General features: G+C 42.7%; 1 protein-coding gene across 3 annotated transcripts in view; it reads right to left on the bottom strand.

The window, feature by feature from the left end:
• The window catches only part of GBF1 (golgi brefeldin A resistant guanine nucleotide exchange factor 1), a 166,201-nt gene that overhangs the window by 133,836 nt on the left and 13,323 nt on the right, over window positions 1–19,042 (bottom strand). For all 3 annotated transcript variants that reach the window (XM_049790789.1, XM_049790787.1, XM_049790788.1), the window contains exons 2-3: window positions 14,801–14,906; window positions 8,991–9,057 (exon numbers count right to left, since the gene is read on the bottom strand). In XM_049790789.1, coding sequence (XP_049646746.1) covers window positions 8,991–9,057; window positions 14,801–14,896 — 163 coding nt within the window. In that variant the 5' untranslated portion in view covers window positions 14,897–14,906. The remainder of the gene's footprint in view (window positions 1–8,990; window positions 9,058–14,800; window positions 14,907–19,042) is intronic.

Here is a 19,042-nt window from a genome sequence, read left to right as displayed (position 1 = left end):
CCTGCTTCTAGACATTCTTAAACTCAAGCACACTTTATTGTGCTATCCAAGTAAACTCAGTAAAAAAATATCCTATCTTGGCACCAGAGTGATAGCACAGCGGTAGTGCATTTGCCTTACATGTGGATAACCTGGGACAGACCGAGATTAAATCCCCGGTATCCCATATGGTCCCCCAAACCTGTCAGGAGCAATTTCTGAGCGCAGAGCCAGGAGTAACCCCTGAGTGCCAATAGATGTGACCCAATTAAAGAGAAAAAAAAAGAAATGTCCTATCTTGAGGTCAGAGTAATAGTACAGCACATAGGAAGCTTGCCTTATATGCAGCTAACTCGGGTTTGATTACTAACACCTCATATGATCCCTGAGCACAGAGCCAGTAAGTCTTGAGCAATTGCTGGGGTGGCCCCAAACACCCATCTACCTCAAAAAAAAGAAAAAAAAGAAAATTTCTTATCCCTCAGAATTACTTTCTACAGTCTACCAATGTCTGTAGGAGTATCTGAGTATGGTCAGAAAAGCTTTACATAAAAAATCCAAAAAAAAAAAAAAAAAGCAAATGTGCTATACTAATATATTTATTATATACCATAATTTTAGTTCATGTCTTTGACTTAATTATTAGCCATAAAAAGGATGAAAATAAGAAAATGTGATGTGGGGTACTGCAACAATAGGCTCCAGCAAATAGGGCATTTGCCTTGTAGGTTTGAACCCCAAGATCTCATTTGGTATCTTGAGCCTGTCAGGAGTGATTTCTCTGTGCAGAGCCAGACGTAATCCCTGAATACCACAAAATGTGGCTCCAAAACAAACAAACAAACAAAAATGTAATGTGGGCCAAAGAGATAGACCAGCAGGTAGTATTTGCTTTACACGTGGTCAAACCAGGTTTGATTTCCAGTACCGATAGATAAGGTTCCCTCAAGCCTGCCAGAGGAAAGCAGTGCAAAGCTAGGAGTAACCTCTAAGCACTGTTGGATGTGGGCCAAAAACAAAAAAGAAAAAAAGAAAATGTGATGTGGGGCCAGAGTAACAGTATACTATAAGAGGCTTGCCTTGCATATGGCCAAGCCAGTTTTGATCTCTGGCACTACATGGTTCCCCGAGTCCCACTAAGAGTGACCCCTAAGTGTAGATCCAGGAGTAAGCTCTCAGTACAGCCGAATGTAACAAAAATAAATAAATAAATAAATAAATAAATAAATAAATAAATAAATAAACCAGAAATGTGATGATAAATTGTCCTTATTCACTATTATCCATTCCATGCCAAATAGAGAACTCTGTGGCATATAGGTAGAAGCTACAAAGGTTAACTTGGGACAGTCAGCAAAAATAGCTAGTCTGATAAAACTAGTGGCTATGAGTGCTAAAAATTTGTTTACCATTCTAGATTCAATAATTAAGTGTCTAAGTTAAATGCCTAAATGGCAGCACATACTAATTTAATTAGTAAAAAGCCCTTGAATAAGCCCAGAGAAATCCAAATACTGAAAAATCACAGAAAGAAAAGGTCTAAGAGATACAGTTCTATAGATAATATTGTAGAATTACTGTATTATTGTAGAATAGTTAATGTTCTTGCTGAGCTTTAAGACCACCTTAGTACTTTACTGAATTCCTCCTATCCTCAGAGATCCTCAGAATTTCAAAGGCTGGAGTTCAGTCTCCAAAATTGAGTTCAAAATACCCTCACTCACCCCAAAATATACTCTATTCTGAAACTATCAGATTTGAGGAGATAGTTTTAAGGGGCTGGAGCACATGTTTTTTATATGAGAGACCCAAAATCATCCTCAGTACTACATGATCCACCAGCAGAAGCCCCCTCACGTGTGTGGCCCCAAAACTAAAAGATTCTGCTTGTGATACTTACAGATTTCAACTTTTAAATGTCAAACATAGCCAAAATCTGAAGGCAAATGATCATAACCAAACACAGCAAGTCACAACTGTCTAGACTAGAGGTCTTTCTCTGAAACTCTACTGGATAAAGAACTTACAAGAACTTGCCTAGTCTGAGAACAAAGAGATCAAACACTGCAGAGAATGTCAGTTAGGACTCTTCTAAACTGTCTATTCTCATCAGACTAAAACCAAGGACAGTTTAAGTACTTGATATTTCACTTTCCCTTCCATTCCTCTATCCCCACAGATCTTAACACAAAGTCTAACTGGGAGATTGACAATAAATCCAAAATCAAGAGTTCCCAAAAGATCTCCATAAGGATAAAAGAAAATATTTCTTTGGAATCTAGGCTTAAGGCTGAGCTTGGGAAGGGGTAAGAGAGAAGTGGTCCTTTTACCCCTCAAGTCAGGACATCCCAGCCCTGCAGGCAGCACAGAGTTAACTACCCTTCCGCTTTGAGAAGCACAAAGGTACATCACTGCAACATGCCTAACATTTACATTGCCTCTCTCTGCTCATTAAACAGGTTTTGGTTAAATAATGAACAAACTGTATTACAGACTCCGATGAGAATTCCAAAATTATAAATCAACTGGGAAAGCCCAAAGGGGCAGACAGGCAGGGAGGGGGGGAGAAGGATAATATTGACTAATATAAAGGGCGCAGCTTGACAGTGGATATTCCTGCCACACCTGATCAAACACATGCTGTGGGGGAAGGGGAAAGAGAGCAAGAGAAGGGAGATGGGACAAGACAGCCTGAAATTTGCATCCGGAAAAGATTAAAATGGATTCTTTGGGGATAGAGAAAATACATAATATATATTACTATAAATGCAAAATTGTACTAAAAGCTAACTCAAATGTCAAAGATTACAGCTTGAATAAATTTAAATATAAAAGCCATGTGCTTCCTTGAGTTAATGAGAGAGACATAAAAGGACAAACTGGGCCAGAAGGCTGAACAGAGCCTTATGCTGCCTTTACTGGGCAATGGGTTCAAAGCATAACAGTCACTATAGTCAGAGTTCCCTCCAGAGTGCTGCACCTTGAGAAGAATGGGCAAAGTCCATCATCACTCTTCCATGCTACATTTCGATATCTTTTTAATTATTACATAATACATCTTAAAATTCACCCTTTCATACTACTGAGTCAATGGCTTGCAGTATACTCACAAAACTCAATATTCACCATCAAAACATTTCCATGCCAATGTTTAGGTAAAAGGAAAGGAAACCTTGGACTAATAGCAGTCCCTCTCCAGATACCCCCTCAGCCTGACACCCACTTTTACGTTTCAACTTCTTCAGAAAAAAAAAACCTAAAATAATTTTTAGGAGGATGTAACTACCCCAATGGTGGTGAGCTAAGACTTATCAAAAGTAATAACATGCAAACTTTGCTCTTGGCACATTGTAGCTTCTAAGAACAACTATTTCTTTAACCTGGAATTAGAATATTTTATTACTCTCAGTGTTACAGAATATGTAACCATCATATAGTCTGGTCAAGTACTAATTACAAATATCTACAAATATGTGTCCAGAGACACATATCTGCAAGAGCCAATCCTGCTAGAGACAATGGACTCATTTCCTTTACAATGTTCAGATAATATTCCTGGAGGAGCAGATAAGGTTATGTACTTAAAAGATCCTCTGACTATTTACAGGAAAAGAAAAAATATCAGTTTGGTTTACTGACAATGTTCAATGAACTACCCATTTCCAACAGTGATATTGTTACCAACCAAGTCAGCAGTCTAGAAAAATGTAAACAGAAATTTTTTTCTAAAAAGAGACCAAGCCTAAATCCACTTCATAAGTAAACTGAGTGGAAGTTCAAGAATTCCAGCCATACTAATACAGGACACCGTTCCCAGTCACATAAAAAGGACAGTCCTGGGCCCGGAGAGATAGCACAGCGGTGTTTGCCTTGCAAGCAGCCGATCCAGGACCTAAGGTGGTTGGTTCAAATCCCGGTGTCCCATATGGTCCCCGTGCCTGCCAGGAACTATTTCTGAGCAGACAGCCAGGAGTAACCCCGGAGCACCACTGGGTGTGGCCCAAAAACCAAAAAAAAAAAAAAAAAGGAGACAGTCCCTTCAGTTCCTCTCAAGTTCCAAAGCCTTTCCCAGCTTCCTACCATTAACAGGCTTCCAATAAAGCAGTCCTCCTGACACTGCCAATCAGAAAAATCTGTTTGTTTCAAGAAGAGAAACAATAAATTGGTCATGGATTGCAGAGCCCAGGACCACAGGGACAGCTGACCCATAAACTTGCCCTTAAAGTCAGTGTGTATATGTATGTGTGTGTGTGAGAGAGAGCGAGCGAGAGAGAGAGCGAGAGAGAGTGAGAGAGAGAGAGAGAGAGAGAGAGAGAGAGAGAGAGAGAGAGAGAGAGAGAGAGAGAGAGAGAGAGAGAGAGAGAGAGAGAGAGAGAGAGTTGGGTGGGACAGAACACCATTACATAGCTTTATTTCCTGTCATTTTCTCAGGCAGATAATGACTAAAAGTGAAAAATAATGGGGCAATCGTGGCAGCTGCCATTTCAACATCAGCCACAGCTGTCAGTCCTGGAAATCACTACCAACTTCTTTCTCCAGGAGAAAGTCTGGCAACATTCAGCTAAGTTCTGAATACCACTGACAGAACTGGTTTCTCAGCATCTAGTTTTTTATTTGTTTGGTTGATTTTTGGGTCACACCTGGAGATGGTCAGGAATTACTCCTGGCTCAGCACATTCTAGTTTTATTAGTTTCAAGCAGCAAACAACATGGATTCCTAACCCAAGGATTTAAGAAAATTAGCAAATGAAATCTTAATAGTTGTAAGATGATATAGACCAGTATTTCTCAATCTTTTTCCAACGGTGGCCCCATTCCAACCTTGTTTCCCTCCTGTGGTTCCCCTCTCCCTATAGGTTAGCCACTTAGTCTCATAATGTAGGGTACCATTCACGTGATTTCTTATTTTTGGTCCTCTGGAAATCTCTCTCTGTCTCTCTCTCTCTCTTTCCCCTCTCTCATTTTAGAAATGTACACCAAAAAAATCTTTACAGTTAATAAAGGGACATTGCCATGTATGACATTTCCCCTTTAATCTTTATAGTCCTCCTTGAAAAATTAGAAATTGTTGGTGGGGAGAAGGAGAGGAAGAGGAGGGAAAAAACCTATCTTAAAAAAAAAAAAAAAGGGCCCAGAGAGATAGCACAGCGGTGTTTGCCTTGCAAGCAGCCAATCCAGGACCAAAGGTGGTTGGTTCGAATCCCGGTGTCCCATATGGTCCCCCGTGCCTGCCAGGAGCTATTTCTGAGCAGACAGCCAGGAGTAACCTCTGAGCACCGCCGGGTGTGGCCCAAAAACCAAAAAAAAAAAAAAAAGAGGGCCCAGAGAGATAGCACAGTGGCATTTGCCTTGCAAGCAGCCGATCCAACCAAAGGTGATTGGTTCGAATCCCGGTGTCCCACATGGTCTCCTGTGCCTGCCAGGAGCTATTTCTGAGCAGACAGCCAGGAGTAACCCCTGAGCACCATCGGGTGTGGCCCAAAAAGAAAAAAAAAAGAAAGAAAAAAAAAGAAAACTTATCTTAATGGACTGAACACATACTTTGCATGCAGGAGGCTTGGACTTGATACCTAGAACCACATGGATCCTTGAGCACCACAGGGAGTGACTCCATATATATAGAACTGGAACAAGAACGAGAGTGATAGTACAGAGAGTAGCACACTTGTCTTGCATGAAGCCAACCTGAGTTTGATCCCCAGCATCTCATATGGTCCCCCCAAAAATTCCACAAATGATACCTGAGTGCAATCAGTAGTAAGCCCTGAGCACTGCTAAGTGTTGCCAAAAACAAACAAACAAACAAACATGCAAGTTGCTGCAATGTAGATAGATCTAGAGAATATCATGTTGAGCAAAATCAATCAGAGGGAGACTTAGAATGATCTCTCTAGAATATTGAGAAACTTCAAAGGGGTCAAAGCAATAACAGCAGGTAGGACATTTGCCTTGCATGCAGCCAACGTGGGTTTGATCCCTGACATCCCACATGGTCCCCCCAAGTCTGCCAGGAGTAATTTCTTTGTATTTTCTTTCTTTCTTTCTTTCTTTCTTTCTTTCTTTCTTTCTTTCTTTCTTTCTTTCTTTCTTTCTTTCTTTCTTTTTCTTTTTTCTTTTCGTTTTTTTTGTTTTTGGGTCACACCTGGCAGGCAGCTCTCAGGGATTACTCCTCGCTCTGTGCTCAGAAATCGCTCCTGGCAAGCTTGGCAGCCATATGGGATACCAGGAATCAAACCAGGGTCAGTCCTGGGTTGTCTGTGTGCAAGGCAAATGCCTTACTGCTGTGCTATCACTCCGGCCCCAATAGTACAGTGGGCAGGGCATTTGCTGTGCACAGACAAACTCAGGTTCAATTCCTGGCAACCCACATGGTTCCTGAATACCACCAGAAGTAATTCCTTTTATTTTTTTAATGGGTTACACCCAACGGCACTCAGCGGTTACTCCTGGCTCTGCACTCAGAAACTGCCCCTGGCAGGTTCAGGGGACAATATGGGATGCTGGGAGTCGAACCACTGTCTGTCCTGGGTTGGCCACGTGCAAGGCAAACGCCCTACCATTATACTATCTCTCCAGCTTCCTGCCAGGAGTAATTTCTGAGTGCAGAGCCAGGAATAACCACTGAATTCTGCTGGCTGTGGCTAAAAAAGTAATTTTTTAAAATAAAAAAGAAATTTCATAGGGGAATATCAAATACCCAATGCCAATAGAAATAGCAGGAGAGCTGGTCTTCAGTAGGAAGATTTCCACTGAGGTAGGGTAGGGAGGATAAATAAGGGAAGGGAACACAAGACATTAGGTGGAGGGGAAAGTGCCTGCCACAAAGGCAGGCAGCAGAGGGGTGGGGAGATTGGAGGCATTGGTGAAGGGTAGTGGACACTGGTGAAGAGATTGATGTTGGAACAATGTACATCTGAAACTTAATCATAAATATCTTTGTAACTCTGTAATTCACAGTAATTCAATTGATGATACACACACACACACACACAAAAAAAATATTCTATGAGCATTAAAACGTAACTCTTCCTTCACATACAGATAACCTGGATTCCATCCCTGGCATCCGATATGGTCCCATATGCCACCAGGAGCAATTCCTGAGGCAGGGTAAGGAGTAATCCCTGATTACTGACAGTTGTTGCCCAAAAACATATACCTTGAAGGTGTATCTAACAGTATAAACAAAAGCAAAACTGAACAAAGCCCAACACCAGGTAAATTTTAATTCTGACTTCATCTCTAAGGTCAGTTACAAACTTGTTAATTCAGTTTAAATCAGGTCAAAGCAATACCACAGCGGTAAGGTGTTTGCCTCACAATCCACCAACGCAGGATGAACGGTGGTTCGAATCCGACATCCCATATGGTCCCTTCCTCCTGCCAGGGGCTATTTCTAAGCACAGAGCCAGGAGTAACCCCAGAGCACGCCGGGCATGACCCAAAAACAAAAATTCAGTTTAAATCCTCTGGGCTTTATCTTCATCCATTAAAAGTGGGAAAATAGGGGCCGGAGAGATAGCATGGAGGTAAGGCATTTGCCTTTCATGCAGGAGGTCATCGGTTCGAATCCCGGCGCCCCATATGGTCCCCCCGTGCCTGCCAGGAGCAATTTCTGAGCCTGGAGCCAGGAATAACCCCTGAGCACTGCCGGGTGTGACCCAAAAACCAAAAAAAAAAAAAAAAAAAAGTGGGAAAATAGTTGTCATACTTATCTCACAAAGTTGTGTAAAGTTTAATAGATAATAAGCAAGAAAGTGGTTTTGATATTCCTAAACATATACATTATACAAGTTGATCAAAGTTAGAAAATGAGGTGAGGGAAGGGACAAAAGATTTTGGAAACATACTGAAGACTGAGAGTCACATTAGAGAGGTAAGTCTTTTGACACAATAATCATTTTCTGTAAGAGACTTTTGTTAATAATTAAACTGTGCCACCAACTTCTGGCATATACATGGTAAAGAAAGATGTAGTTCATACAAAATAAAAAATAACTGGGCCCGGAGAGATAGCACAGCGGTGTTTGCCTTGCAAGCAGCCGATCCAGGACCAAAGGTGGTTGGTTCGAATCCCGGTGTCCCATATGGTCCCCCATGCCTGCCAGGAGCTATTTCTGAGCAGACAGCCAGGAGTAACCCCTGAGCACCGCTGGGTGTGGCCCAAAAACCAAATAAATAAATAAATAAATAAATAAATAAATAAATAAAAAATAACTTACTTATAATACAATAAGGAAGCTTGCAGTTTTATGGACATTGATTTTTCCCTAAAATGAGACACTCTACTAAAAACTAGTGAAAAGATTAGCATATATGAAATCAGGACAACTTATACCCATAAGCCAAACATGGTTTGCAACCTCTTTTCTAAAGAAATTGTTATTTATCATTCATTCACTGCACAGTTGTTATATTCCTACAAAGTCTGAAACACTTACTATATAATCCTTCATAGGGCCTGAAAGATAGCGCAAGTGGTTAAAAGCACAAACCTAGCATGCATAAGACTAATGCCTAAATTGGAAACCCCAGCATATGGGGTTTCCAGGCCTATGTACCAAACTATTAAGCATAAATTATTATGTCATCACTAGGAGAAACCCCAACTCACAAATAACATGGGGGAGACCCAGAAATAAATAAAGCTTAAAAAATAAGTTTGAGGGGCAGGAGAGATAACATGGAGGTAGGGCATTTGCCTTGCATGCAGAAGGACGGTGGTTCGAATCCCAGCATCCCAAAATAAATCTGAGGACTGAGGGAGTAGGTACAGGGGATAGGGCACTTGCCTCACACACAGTAACCTGTAACCCAAGTTTGACCCCTCAGTGACCCATATGGAGCACCACCACCAGGAGTGATTCCTGAGTAAAGGAGTAAACCCTGAACATAAACAGGGTATGGCCCAAAAATGAAAAAAGAAAATGACTGTCTAGTCTACAATAAATCAAACACATTTTTATTTTCCTTAACCAGGATAAGTGACCCTACCTAGATGGGAAACTTACCCGTTATATTGTTTAAAACATCCTTTAGATGACTAAAACTATGCAGCAGAGGATCCCGCTCTTCATCCTGCAACACAAAGATTTAAAAAGAGTCACAGGAGTGGGGGGAAGTGAGGGAGATGTGAGTCACTAGGATGGGGAGACAACACACTACTAGTAAAGCACATGCCTAGCACAGAGGTGCCTAAGTCTGATCTCCAGTATTGTCCGCTCCCTGCATCACAGGGTACAACTCTAGTAGCCCCCAACACTGTGGCCATATAAAAATATAATTTAATGGCCAGAGACATAGTATACAGGACAAGTCACTTGTCTTGAAGCAGTTGACCCAGATTTGACCCCTGGCACTGCAGCCCACCAGGAGTGACTGATGAGTGAAAAGCCAGAGTAACCCCTGAGTACTGCCATGTGTGGCCAAAGACAAAATTAAAAAAAGTTACTCTTGGGCCGGAGAGATAGCATAGAGGTAAGGCGTTTGCCTTTCATGCAGAAGGTCATTGGTTCAAATCCCGGTGTCCTGTATGGTCCTCCGAGCCTGCCAGGAGCGATTTCTGAGCATGGAGCCAGGAGTAACCCCTGAGCACTGGCGGGTGTGACACAAACCCCCCCCCCCAAAAAAAGTTACTCTTTTTTTTTTCCTCGTACGTAAGCTATTATTTCATAGAGGTACCTCTGAACTTACCTAAAAATAGTAAACATTAAAGGAGTGGGAGAGATAGTACAGCAGGTGGAAGAGATAGCACAGCATGTAAGGCACCTGTAAGCCTTGTACACGACCAACTCAGGTTCAATTCTCAGAACTACAAAGGGTTCCCAGAGCACAGCCAAGATGTAACTTCTGAGCACAGAGCCAGAAGTAAGTCCTGAGCCACCTAAGTGTGGCAAAAAAAAAAAAAAAAAAAAATACTATATATATATTTTAGTATAGGAGGTAAAGCAATTGCCTTATGTGCTGTTGACTCTATCCCCAGCACCTAGCACCACATATGTTCCCTGAGCCATGATAACTAACACACACACACACACACACACACACACACACACACACACACAAGTATATCCTGGGCCAGAGAGATAGCACAGTGGCAGGGTGTTTGGCCAACCCAGGACAGACCGGGTTTGATTCCCTGCATTCTATATGGTCCCCGAGCCTGCCAGGAGCAATTTCTGAGCACAGAGCCTGGAGGTTATCAGAAGTTATTCTGAGCACTGCCAGGTCTGACCCAAAAACCGAAGGAAAAAAAAAGATAAAAAAGAAAGAGACTAAATCCTAAAATTTTCATCTCTATCATGACCATATTACCCATGCTACTATAAATTGTTAGATACTCTATATATGCTGTGGTCTGAAAAATGCAGTCTTCATGAATAGAAGAAATACCTTTACAGAAGAGGCCCAAGTGAGTTTCCTGTCTCTTCTAACAAGTGAGAAAATAAAAAATTCTAACACCCAAAAGAAAAGGGCCCTCATTCAACCATCTTGGCATCCCAATCTCAGACTTTCAACCTCCAAAACTTTGAGAAATCTCTGCTGCTTATAAGCTACCTACATAATTGGATGAACTTTTTTTTTTTTTTTTTTTTTTGGTTTTTGGGCCACACCCGGTGACGCTCAGGGGTTACTCCTGGCTATGCGCTCAGAAGTCGCTCCTAGCTTGGGGGACCATATGGGACGCCGGGGGATCGAACCGCGGTCCGTCCGAGCCTAGCGCAGTCAAGGCAGACACCTTACCTTTAGCGCCACCGCCCGGCCCCAATTGGATGAACTTTTGCTGAACTTTTCGCTTAACTATTTGCTGAACAACATCCCAAACAGATTAAATTGTAGATAAAGTATTCTACATTTTCTTCTCCATACTCACTATATAGTTGCATATATTCATTTCAAGACACTGCTGATTCAACTCACTTCTTTTTTTTTTTTTTCTTTTTTTGGTTTTTGGGCCACACCGGTAACGCTCAGGGGTTACTCCTGGCTATGTGCTCAGAAGTTGCTCCTGGCTTGGGGGACCATATGGGACACTGGGGGATCGAACCGCGGGTCCATCTAAGGCTAGCGCAGGCAAGGCAGGCACCTTACTTTTAGCGCCACCGCCCAGCCCCATGATTCAACTCACTTCTTTTTTTTTTTTTTTTTTTTTGGTTTTTGGGCCACACCCGGTAACGCTCAGGGGTTACTGCTGGCTATGTGCTCAGAAGTTGCTCCTGGCTTGGGGGACCATATGGGACACCGGGGGATCGAACCGCGGTCCGTCCAAGGCTAACGCAGGCAAGGCAGGCACCTTACCTTTAGCGCCACCGCCCGGCCCCTCAACTCACTTCTAAAACAACCAATCCATAAATGAACATGAACTTTTTTTTTTTGGTTTTTCGGCCACACCCGTTTGATGCTCAGGGGTTCCTCCTGGCTAAGCGCTCAGAAATTACCCCTGGCTTGGGGGGACCATATGGGACACCAGGGAATCGAACCACGGTCCTGATCCTTGGCTAGCGCTTGCCAGGCAAACACCTTACCTCTAGTGCCACCTCGCCGGCCCCAACTTTTTTTTTTTTTTGGGCCACACCCGGCAGTGCTCAGGGGTTACTCCTGGCTGTCTGCTCAGAAATAGCTCCTGGCAGGCACGGGGGACCATGTGGGACACCAGGATTCGAACCAACCACCTTTGGTCCTGGATCGGCTGCTTGCAAGGCAAACGCCGCTGTGCAATCTCTCTGGGCCCCTAAACTTGTTTTTTACAGTTGTGCCACAAACCACTTTAAACAACTAAGCAAAAATTATTCTTGAGGGGGCTATAGAGATAGTGGGTAGGGTGCTTGCTTTACACTCGGCTGATTCTGGCTCGATTCCCATCATCCTCTAAGTTCCTTGGGCACCAGCAGGAGTGATTCCTAAGTGCAGAGCCAGGAGTAACCCCTGAGAACCTCTGGGTGTGATCCAAAAACGAACAGACAAAAATTATCCTTGAGTATACATATAAAACAAAGTTAGTTTTATAACAGGTAGGTTTTGTACTAATTCAATTTGGCAAAATAAGATCTCTGTTCTATAGATGTTTGTTAACTTTAAAGGAGTACCATCACCAAGTCGTACTGCATATAACAGGAATACACTAATTAAAATGAATCTAATAGTTAATTATAATACAATGGAATTCAAACATTTTTGGAGAGATTCCCATACCCAACAATGCACAGGGATTACACCTGACTCTGCATGCAGGAATTACCCCTAATGATGTATGAGGGACCATAAGAGATGCCAAGAATTAAACCAGAGTCGGCTGTATGCAAGGCAAGTATCATACCCATTGTACTATCCCTCTGGCCCCAGAATTTTGTTTTTGTTTTTGGGCAATCAAGGGTTACTCCTGGCTCTGTGCTCAGAAATTACTCTTGGCAGGCACAGAGAACTATATGAGATGAGGGGGATCAAACCAAGTCAGCAACATGAGAGCCAAACCCCACTATGCTATCCCTCCAGCTCCAAATATTTTTTTAAAGACATAAAGATACCTTGTTTTGTACCAGTTATGCTTAGGGCTTACTGTTGATAGGAAACAAGGACTATGTGTGGTTCCAGGAATTAATCCGCTAAACTACATATAAAGTAAGCACCTTACATGTAAGGCATGTATTATCTATTCAATCCCTCTTTCTGACATTTTTTTTTTTTTTTTTTTTGGTTTTTGGGCCACACCCGGTAACGCTCAGGGGTTACTCCTGGCTATGCGTTCAGAAGTCGCTCCTGGCTTGGGGGACCATATGGGACGCCGGGGGATCGAACCGCGGTCCGTCTCCTAGGCTAGCGCAGGTAAGGCAGGCACCTTACCTCCAGCGCCACCGCCCGGCCCCTCTTTCTGACATTTTTAGGCATTTTAAAGAAATCTCAAATACTAACATTTGAAAAATAACTAAAAGTGGGGCCGGAGAGATAGCATGGAGGTAAGGCATTTGCCTTACATCAAGAAGGACGGTGGTTCGAATCCCAGCATCCCATATGGTCCCCTGTGGCTGCCAGGGGCAATTTCTGAATTTCTGAGCACAGAGCCAGGAGTAACCCCTGAGCACTGCTGGGTGTGACCCAAAAAAACAAACAAACAAAAAAAAAAAACTAACTAAAAGAGACTGGAGTGATAGTATAAGGTTAAGGCATATGTGTTGCACAGAGCCAACCCCAGTTTGATTCACAGCACTGAATATATTTCCCAACACTGCCAGAAGTGATCCCTAAACATTGCCAATGTTGGCCCCAAAAACAAACAAACAAGAGACTATGGTAGCTCAAGTGATAGTACAGTAGGGCAGTAGGGAGGGTACTTGCCTTCCATGTGCCTGACACAGATTCAGTATCTACCACCCCATATGTAACTTCTGAGCTTACCAGGAGTAATTCATGAGTGCTGAGCCAGGAGAAAGTCCTAATCACCACCAAGTGTAACCCAAACACTAAATATAAAAAAAAATATTTAAAAAAATGTTTTAGGGCCGGGCGGTGGCGCTGGAGGTAAGGTGCCTGCGCTAGCCTAGGACGGATCACGGTTCGATCCCCCAGCGTCCCATATGGTCCCCCAAGAAGCCAGGAGCAACTTCTGAGCGCATAGCCAGGAGTAACCCCTGAGCATCACAGGGTGTGGCCCAAAAACCAAAAAAAAAAAAAAAATGTTTTATTGGGGCTGGAGAGATAGCATGGAGGTAAGGTGTTTGCCTTTCATGCAGAAAGTCAGTGGATTGAATCCCAGCATCCCATATGGTCCCCTGAGTCCGCCAGGAGTGATTTCTGAACATAGAGAGCCAGGAGTAACCCCTTAGCGCTGTCGGGTGTGACCCAAAAACAAAAACAAAAAACAAAAAAAAAAAGTTTTATTTTGGGGCTGGAGAGACGGTGCAGCAGTAAGGAACTTGCCTTGCACATGGCAAGGATTGACAGTGGTTCAATTCCCCAGTGTCCTATATGGTCCCCCAAGCCAGGAGCAATTTCTGAGCTCATAGCCAGGATTAACCCTATCACCGGGTATCAAAAAACAAATTTTTTTATTTTAAATTTAAAAGAGTGTCATCTTTTGGATGACAAAAAGCAAAAAGACAACCTATAATTTTTTTTTAACTTGGATTCTGGGACACACCAGAGGCACTCAGATATTACTTCTGGCTCTGTGCTCAGAAATCATTCTTAGCAGGCTCAGGGAACCACATGGGATATTAGGGATTGAGTCCAGTTTGGCTCTGTTGTGCTATCCCTCTAGCCCTACCGACCTATAAATTTGATACAGCATTTGAAATGAAACATTAAGGATTCTTGGGGCCAGAGAGATAGCATGGAGGTAGAGCATTCACCTTGCATGCAGAAGAATGGTGGTTTGAATCCCAGCATCCCATATGGTCCCCCCGAGCCTTCCAGGAGCTATTTCTGAGCATAGAGTCAGGAGTAACCCCTGAGCTTGCCGGGTGTGACTCAAAAACCAAAAAAAAAAGAAAAAGAAAAAGAAACATTAAGGATTCTTAATATCAGGAACAATTCTGAGGGGGGCAGAGCAATAGCAGGATGGATAGGGCCCTTGCCTTGCATGCAGTCAACCTGAGTTCAATCCTCCAGCATTCCATATGGTCCCCCAAGCCTGCCAGGAGTTATTTTTGAGTGCAGAGCCAAGAGTAACCCCTGAGTGCCACTGGGTATGCCCCAAAAATCAAAAGAAAAAAGGAAAAGAAAAGAAAATAATTCTGAATTCCTACTCATTAATGCTGGAAAACTCTTATCTGTGCAGCCAATCTCCTACAACAACTTGGAGATTCTGCTTATTCTCACTACTTACCAGTGGTGTATGGGTGCTCCATCGTGCATTTCGTTTGATGGCCCCAACCACAATGTTAATCTCTCCTTGAATGATATAAATATTCTTATCCACCATGTTGGCAAACCTACAAAACAGTTAAATATTTGGTTATCACTTAGTTATCCAGAAAATACATACATTAAAATTAGTTTATGGTAAGATTATATTATGATTTAACTGTTCAGTACCGAGGTTTCAAATCCATAATACAAAATGAGGGTCTGGAGAGATAGTACAGCAGGTAGGGCACATGACTAATCCATTTTAAATCCCCAGCCCCTCCATTAAATCCCCCAATCCTCACCAGGAGTGATCCCTTAGCATAAAGCTGGAGAGGGGAGAAAAGGAGGAGAAGAAATAGTCTTGATTTGGAAAGCACAGTTATCAATTTAAATACTGAACTAAGTTATCAATTTAATACTGAATGTTCCCCAGACATACAATCAATTAATCTTTGATAAAGGGGCAAGAAATGCAAAATGTAGCAAGGAAAGCCTCTTCAACAAGTAGTATTGGGACAACTGGTCAGCCCATGCAAAAGAGCAAACTCAGACCTCCATCTAGCACCATGCACAAAGCTCAACTCCAGATGGATTAAAGACATTAGTATCAGACCCGAAACCATAAGGTATATAGAACAACATGTAGGTAAAACACTCTATGATACTGAGACGAAAGGCATCTTTAAGGAGGAAACATCACTCTCCAAAGAAATGGAAGCAGAGATAAACAGATGGGACTATATTAAGCTGAGAAACTTCTACACCCCAAAGGAAATAGTGATGAGAATACAAAGGTTACCCACAGAATGGGAGAAACTATTCACCCAATACTCATTAGATAAGGGGTTAAAATCTAAGATATACAAGGTACTGACAAAACTTAACAAGAAAAAAAATCTAAAAAAATCCCATCAATAAATGGGAGATAAATAGACACTTCCTCAAAGAAGAAATACAAATGGTCAAAAAGCACATGAAAAAAATGTTCCACATCAGTAATCATCAGGAAGATGCAAATCAAAACAACAATGAGGTACTATCTCATGCCACAGAGACTGGCACACATCACAAAGAACAAGAACAATCAGTTCTGGCAGGGATGTGGAGAGAAAGGGAATCTCATTCACTACTGGTGGGAATGCCGTATAGTCCAGCCTTTATGGAAGGCAATATGGAGATTCCTCAAAAAATTGGAAATTGAGCTCCCATATGATCCAGCTATATACCCTAGGAACACAAAAACAATTCAAATAGGCCTTCTGCACACCTATATTCATTGCAGTACTATTTACAATAACTAGAATCTGGAAGCAACCCAGATGCCTGACAACAGATGAATGACTAAAGAACTGTGGTATATATACATAATGGAATACTATGCAGCCTTCAGGAGAGATGAAGTCATGAAATTTTCCTATACATGGATGGACATGGAAACTATTGTGCTAAGTGAAATAAGTCAGAGGGAGAGAGATAGACACAGAATAGTCTCACTCATCTATAGGATTAAAATAAAATAAAATAAAATACATTATTGTAATAATAACCCAAAAACAATAGAAATGAGGTCTGGAAGGACCAGCCTATAATATGAAGCTTACAACAAAGAGTGGTAAGTGCAGTTAGAGAAATAACTACACCAACAACTATCATGACAATGGTAATGAGTGAGAGAAGTAGAATGCTTGTCTGGAATACAGACAAGGGGTGGGGGATGGGGGGTGGGGAGCATTGGTGGTGAGAATGTTGCACTGGGGAAGGGGTTGACGGAGTGTTCTTTTTATGACTGAAACTCAACTACAAACATGTTTGTAATAATGGTGTGTTTTTTTTTTTAATTTGATTGATTGGTTCTTGGGCCATACCCAGCGGAGCTCAGGGGTCACTCCTGACCCTGCACTCAGAAATCACCCCCAGCAGTCTGGGGGACCAGACCATATGGGATGCCGGGAATTAAACCGGGTCCCTCCCAGGTTGGCTGCATGCATGACAAACACCCTACGGCTGTGCTCTCTCCGGTCCCAATAATGGTGCTTAAATAAAGATATTTAAAAAAACAAAAACAAGGGCCCGGAGAGATAGCACAGCGGCGTTTGCCTTGCAAGCAGCTGATCCAGGACCAAAGGTGGTTGGTTCGAATCCCGGTGTCCCATATGGTCCCCCGTGCCTGCCAGGAGCTATTTCTGAGCAGACAGCCAGGAGTAACCCCTGAGCACCGCCGGGTGTGGCCCAAAAAACAAAAAAACAAAAAAACAAAAAAAAAAAAAAAACAAAAACAAGGGGCCCGGAGAGATAGCACAGCGGCGTTTCCCTTGCAAGCAGCCGATCCAGGACCAAAGGTGATTGGTTCGAATCCCAGTGTCCCATATGGTCCCCCGTGCCTGCCAGGAGCTATTTCTGAGCAGACAGCCAGGAGTAACCCCTGAGCACCGCCAGGTGTGGCCCAAAAACCAAAAAAAAAAAAAAAAAAAACTGTCTCTACCAAGGCAGCTCCAGAAAACTAGTGGTAGTGATACAACCTTTGAAAAAGTCTGAAAACTCGGGCCCGGAGAGATAGCACAGCGGTGTTTGCCTTGCAAGCAGCCGATCCAGGACCAAAGGTGGTTGGTTCGAATCCCGGTGTCCCATATGGTCCCCGGTGCCTGCCAGGAGCTATTACTGAGCAGACAGCCAGGAGTAACCCCTGAGCACCGCCGGGTGTGACCCAAACACCAAAAAAAAAAAGAAAAGAAAAGAAAAAGTCTGAAAACTCAAAAATCACTTGCTAATAGAAAATCTCAAGTAAACACACAAAAGAAATAGGCTCTAGGGGGTAGGGCATGTGCCTTGCATGCAGCCAACCAGGTCTGATCCCCGGCATCCCAGGTTCCCTAAGCCTGCAAGGAGTGATTTCTGAGTGCAGAGCTAGGCATAAACTCTGAGCACCGCTGGATATGGCCCGGGGGGGGGGGGGAACCTCTTTTTAAAACTATTTCTTTCTGGGGCCAGGGAGATAGCACAGCAGTAAAGCGTTTGCCTTGCATGCAGCCGACCCAGGACAGAACTGAGTTCGATTCACAGCATCCCATATGGTCCCAGAGCCTAACAAAGCCAGAAGTAACCTGAGTGCCACCGGGTGTGGCCCAAAAACTAAACAAACAAACAAACCTATTTCTTTCTAAGGCTGAAATAATATGTTAGCATTTAGGTGTTCCCAATTTAACTGCTACAAATTTTTCTTTGTTGCTTAGAACAGCACTTAGAATAGGGAATTAGTTTCCCTATTAAAGGAACGTATTAAAAACTTAAAAAAGTGATGTGTAACATTTTTTCATGTGTCTTTTGGCCATGTGTATTTCTTCTTTGTCAAAGTGTCTGTTCATTTCTTCTCCCCATTTTTTGATGGGGTTAGATGTTTTTTTCTTGTAAAGTTCTGTCAGTGCCTTGTATATTTTGGAGATTAGCCCCTTATCTGATGGGTATTGGGTGAATAGTTTCTCCCACTCAGTGGGTGGCTCTTGTATCCTGGGCACTATTTCCTTTGAGGTGCAGAAGCTTCTCAGCTTAATATATTCCCATCTAGGGGCCGGGAAGGTGGCGCTAGAGGTAAGGTGTCTGCCTTACAAGTGCTAGCCAAGGAACGGACCGCGGTTCGATCCCCCGGCGTCCCATATGGTCCCCCCAAGCCAGGGGCGATTTCTGAGCACATAGCCAGGAGTAATCCCTGAGCGTCAAACGGGTGTGGCCCAAAAACCAAAAAAAAAAAAAAAAAAAAAAAAATATATTCCCATCTGTTAATCTCTGCTTTCACTTGCTTGGAGAGTGCAGTTTCCTCCTTGAAGATGACTGTAATGTCCTGGAGTGTTTTGCCTATGTGCTGTTCTATATATCTTACGGTTTTGGGGCTGATATCGAGGTCTTTAATCCATTTGGATTTTACCTTCGTACATGATGTTAGCTGGGGGTCTAAGTTCAATTTTTTGCAAGCGGCTATCCAATTGTGCCAACACCACTTGTTGAAGAGGCTTTCCCTGCTCCATTTAGGATTTCCTGCTCCTTTATCAAAAATTAGGTGATTGTATGTCTGGGGAACATTTTCTGAGTATTCAAGCCTATTCCACTGATCTGAGGACCTGTACTTATTCCAATACCATGCTGTTTTGATAACTATTGCTTTGTAGTACAGTTTAAAGTTGGGGAAAGTAATTCCTCCCATATTCTTTTTCCCAATGATTGCTTT

Source organism: Suncus etruscus, chromosome 17, assembly GCF_024139225.1.
Source record: "Suncus etruscus isolate mSunEtr1 chromosome 17, mSunEtr1.pri.cur, whole genome shotgun sequence".
NCBI classification, from domain to species: Eukaryota; Metazoa; Chordata; class Mammalia; order Eulipotyphla; family Soricidae; genus Suncus; species Suncus etruscus.
This window is presented reverse-complemented; position numbering and strand designations above follow the sequence as displayed.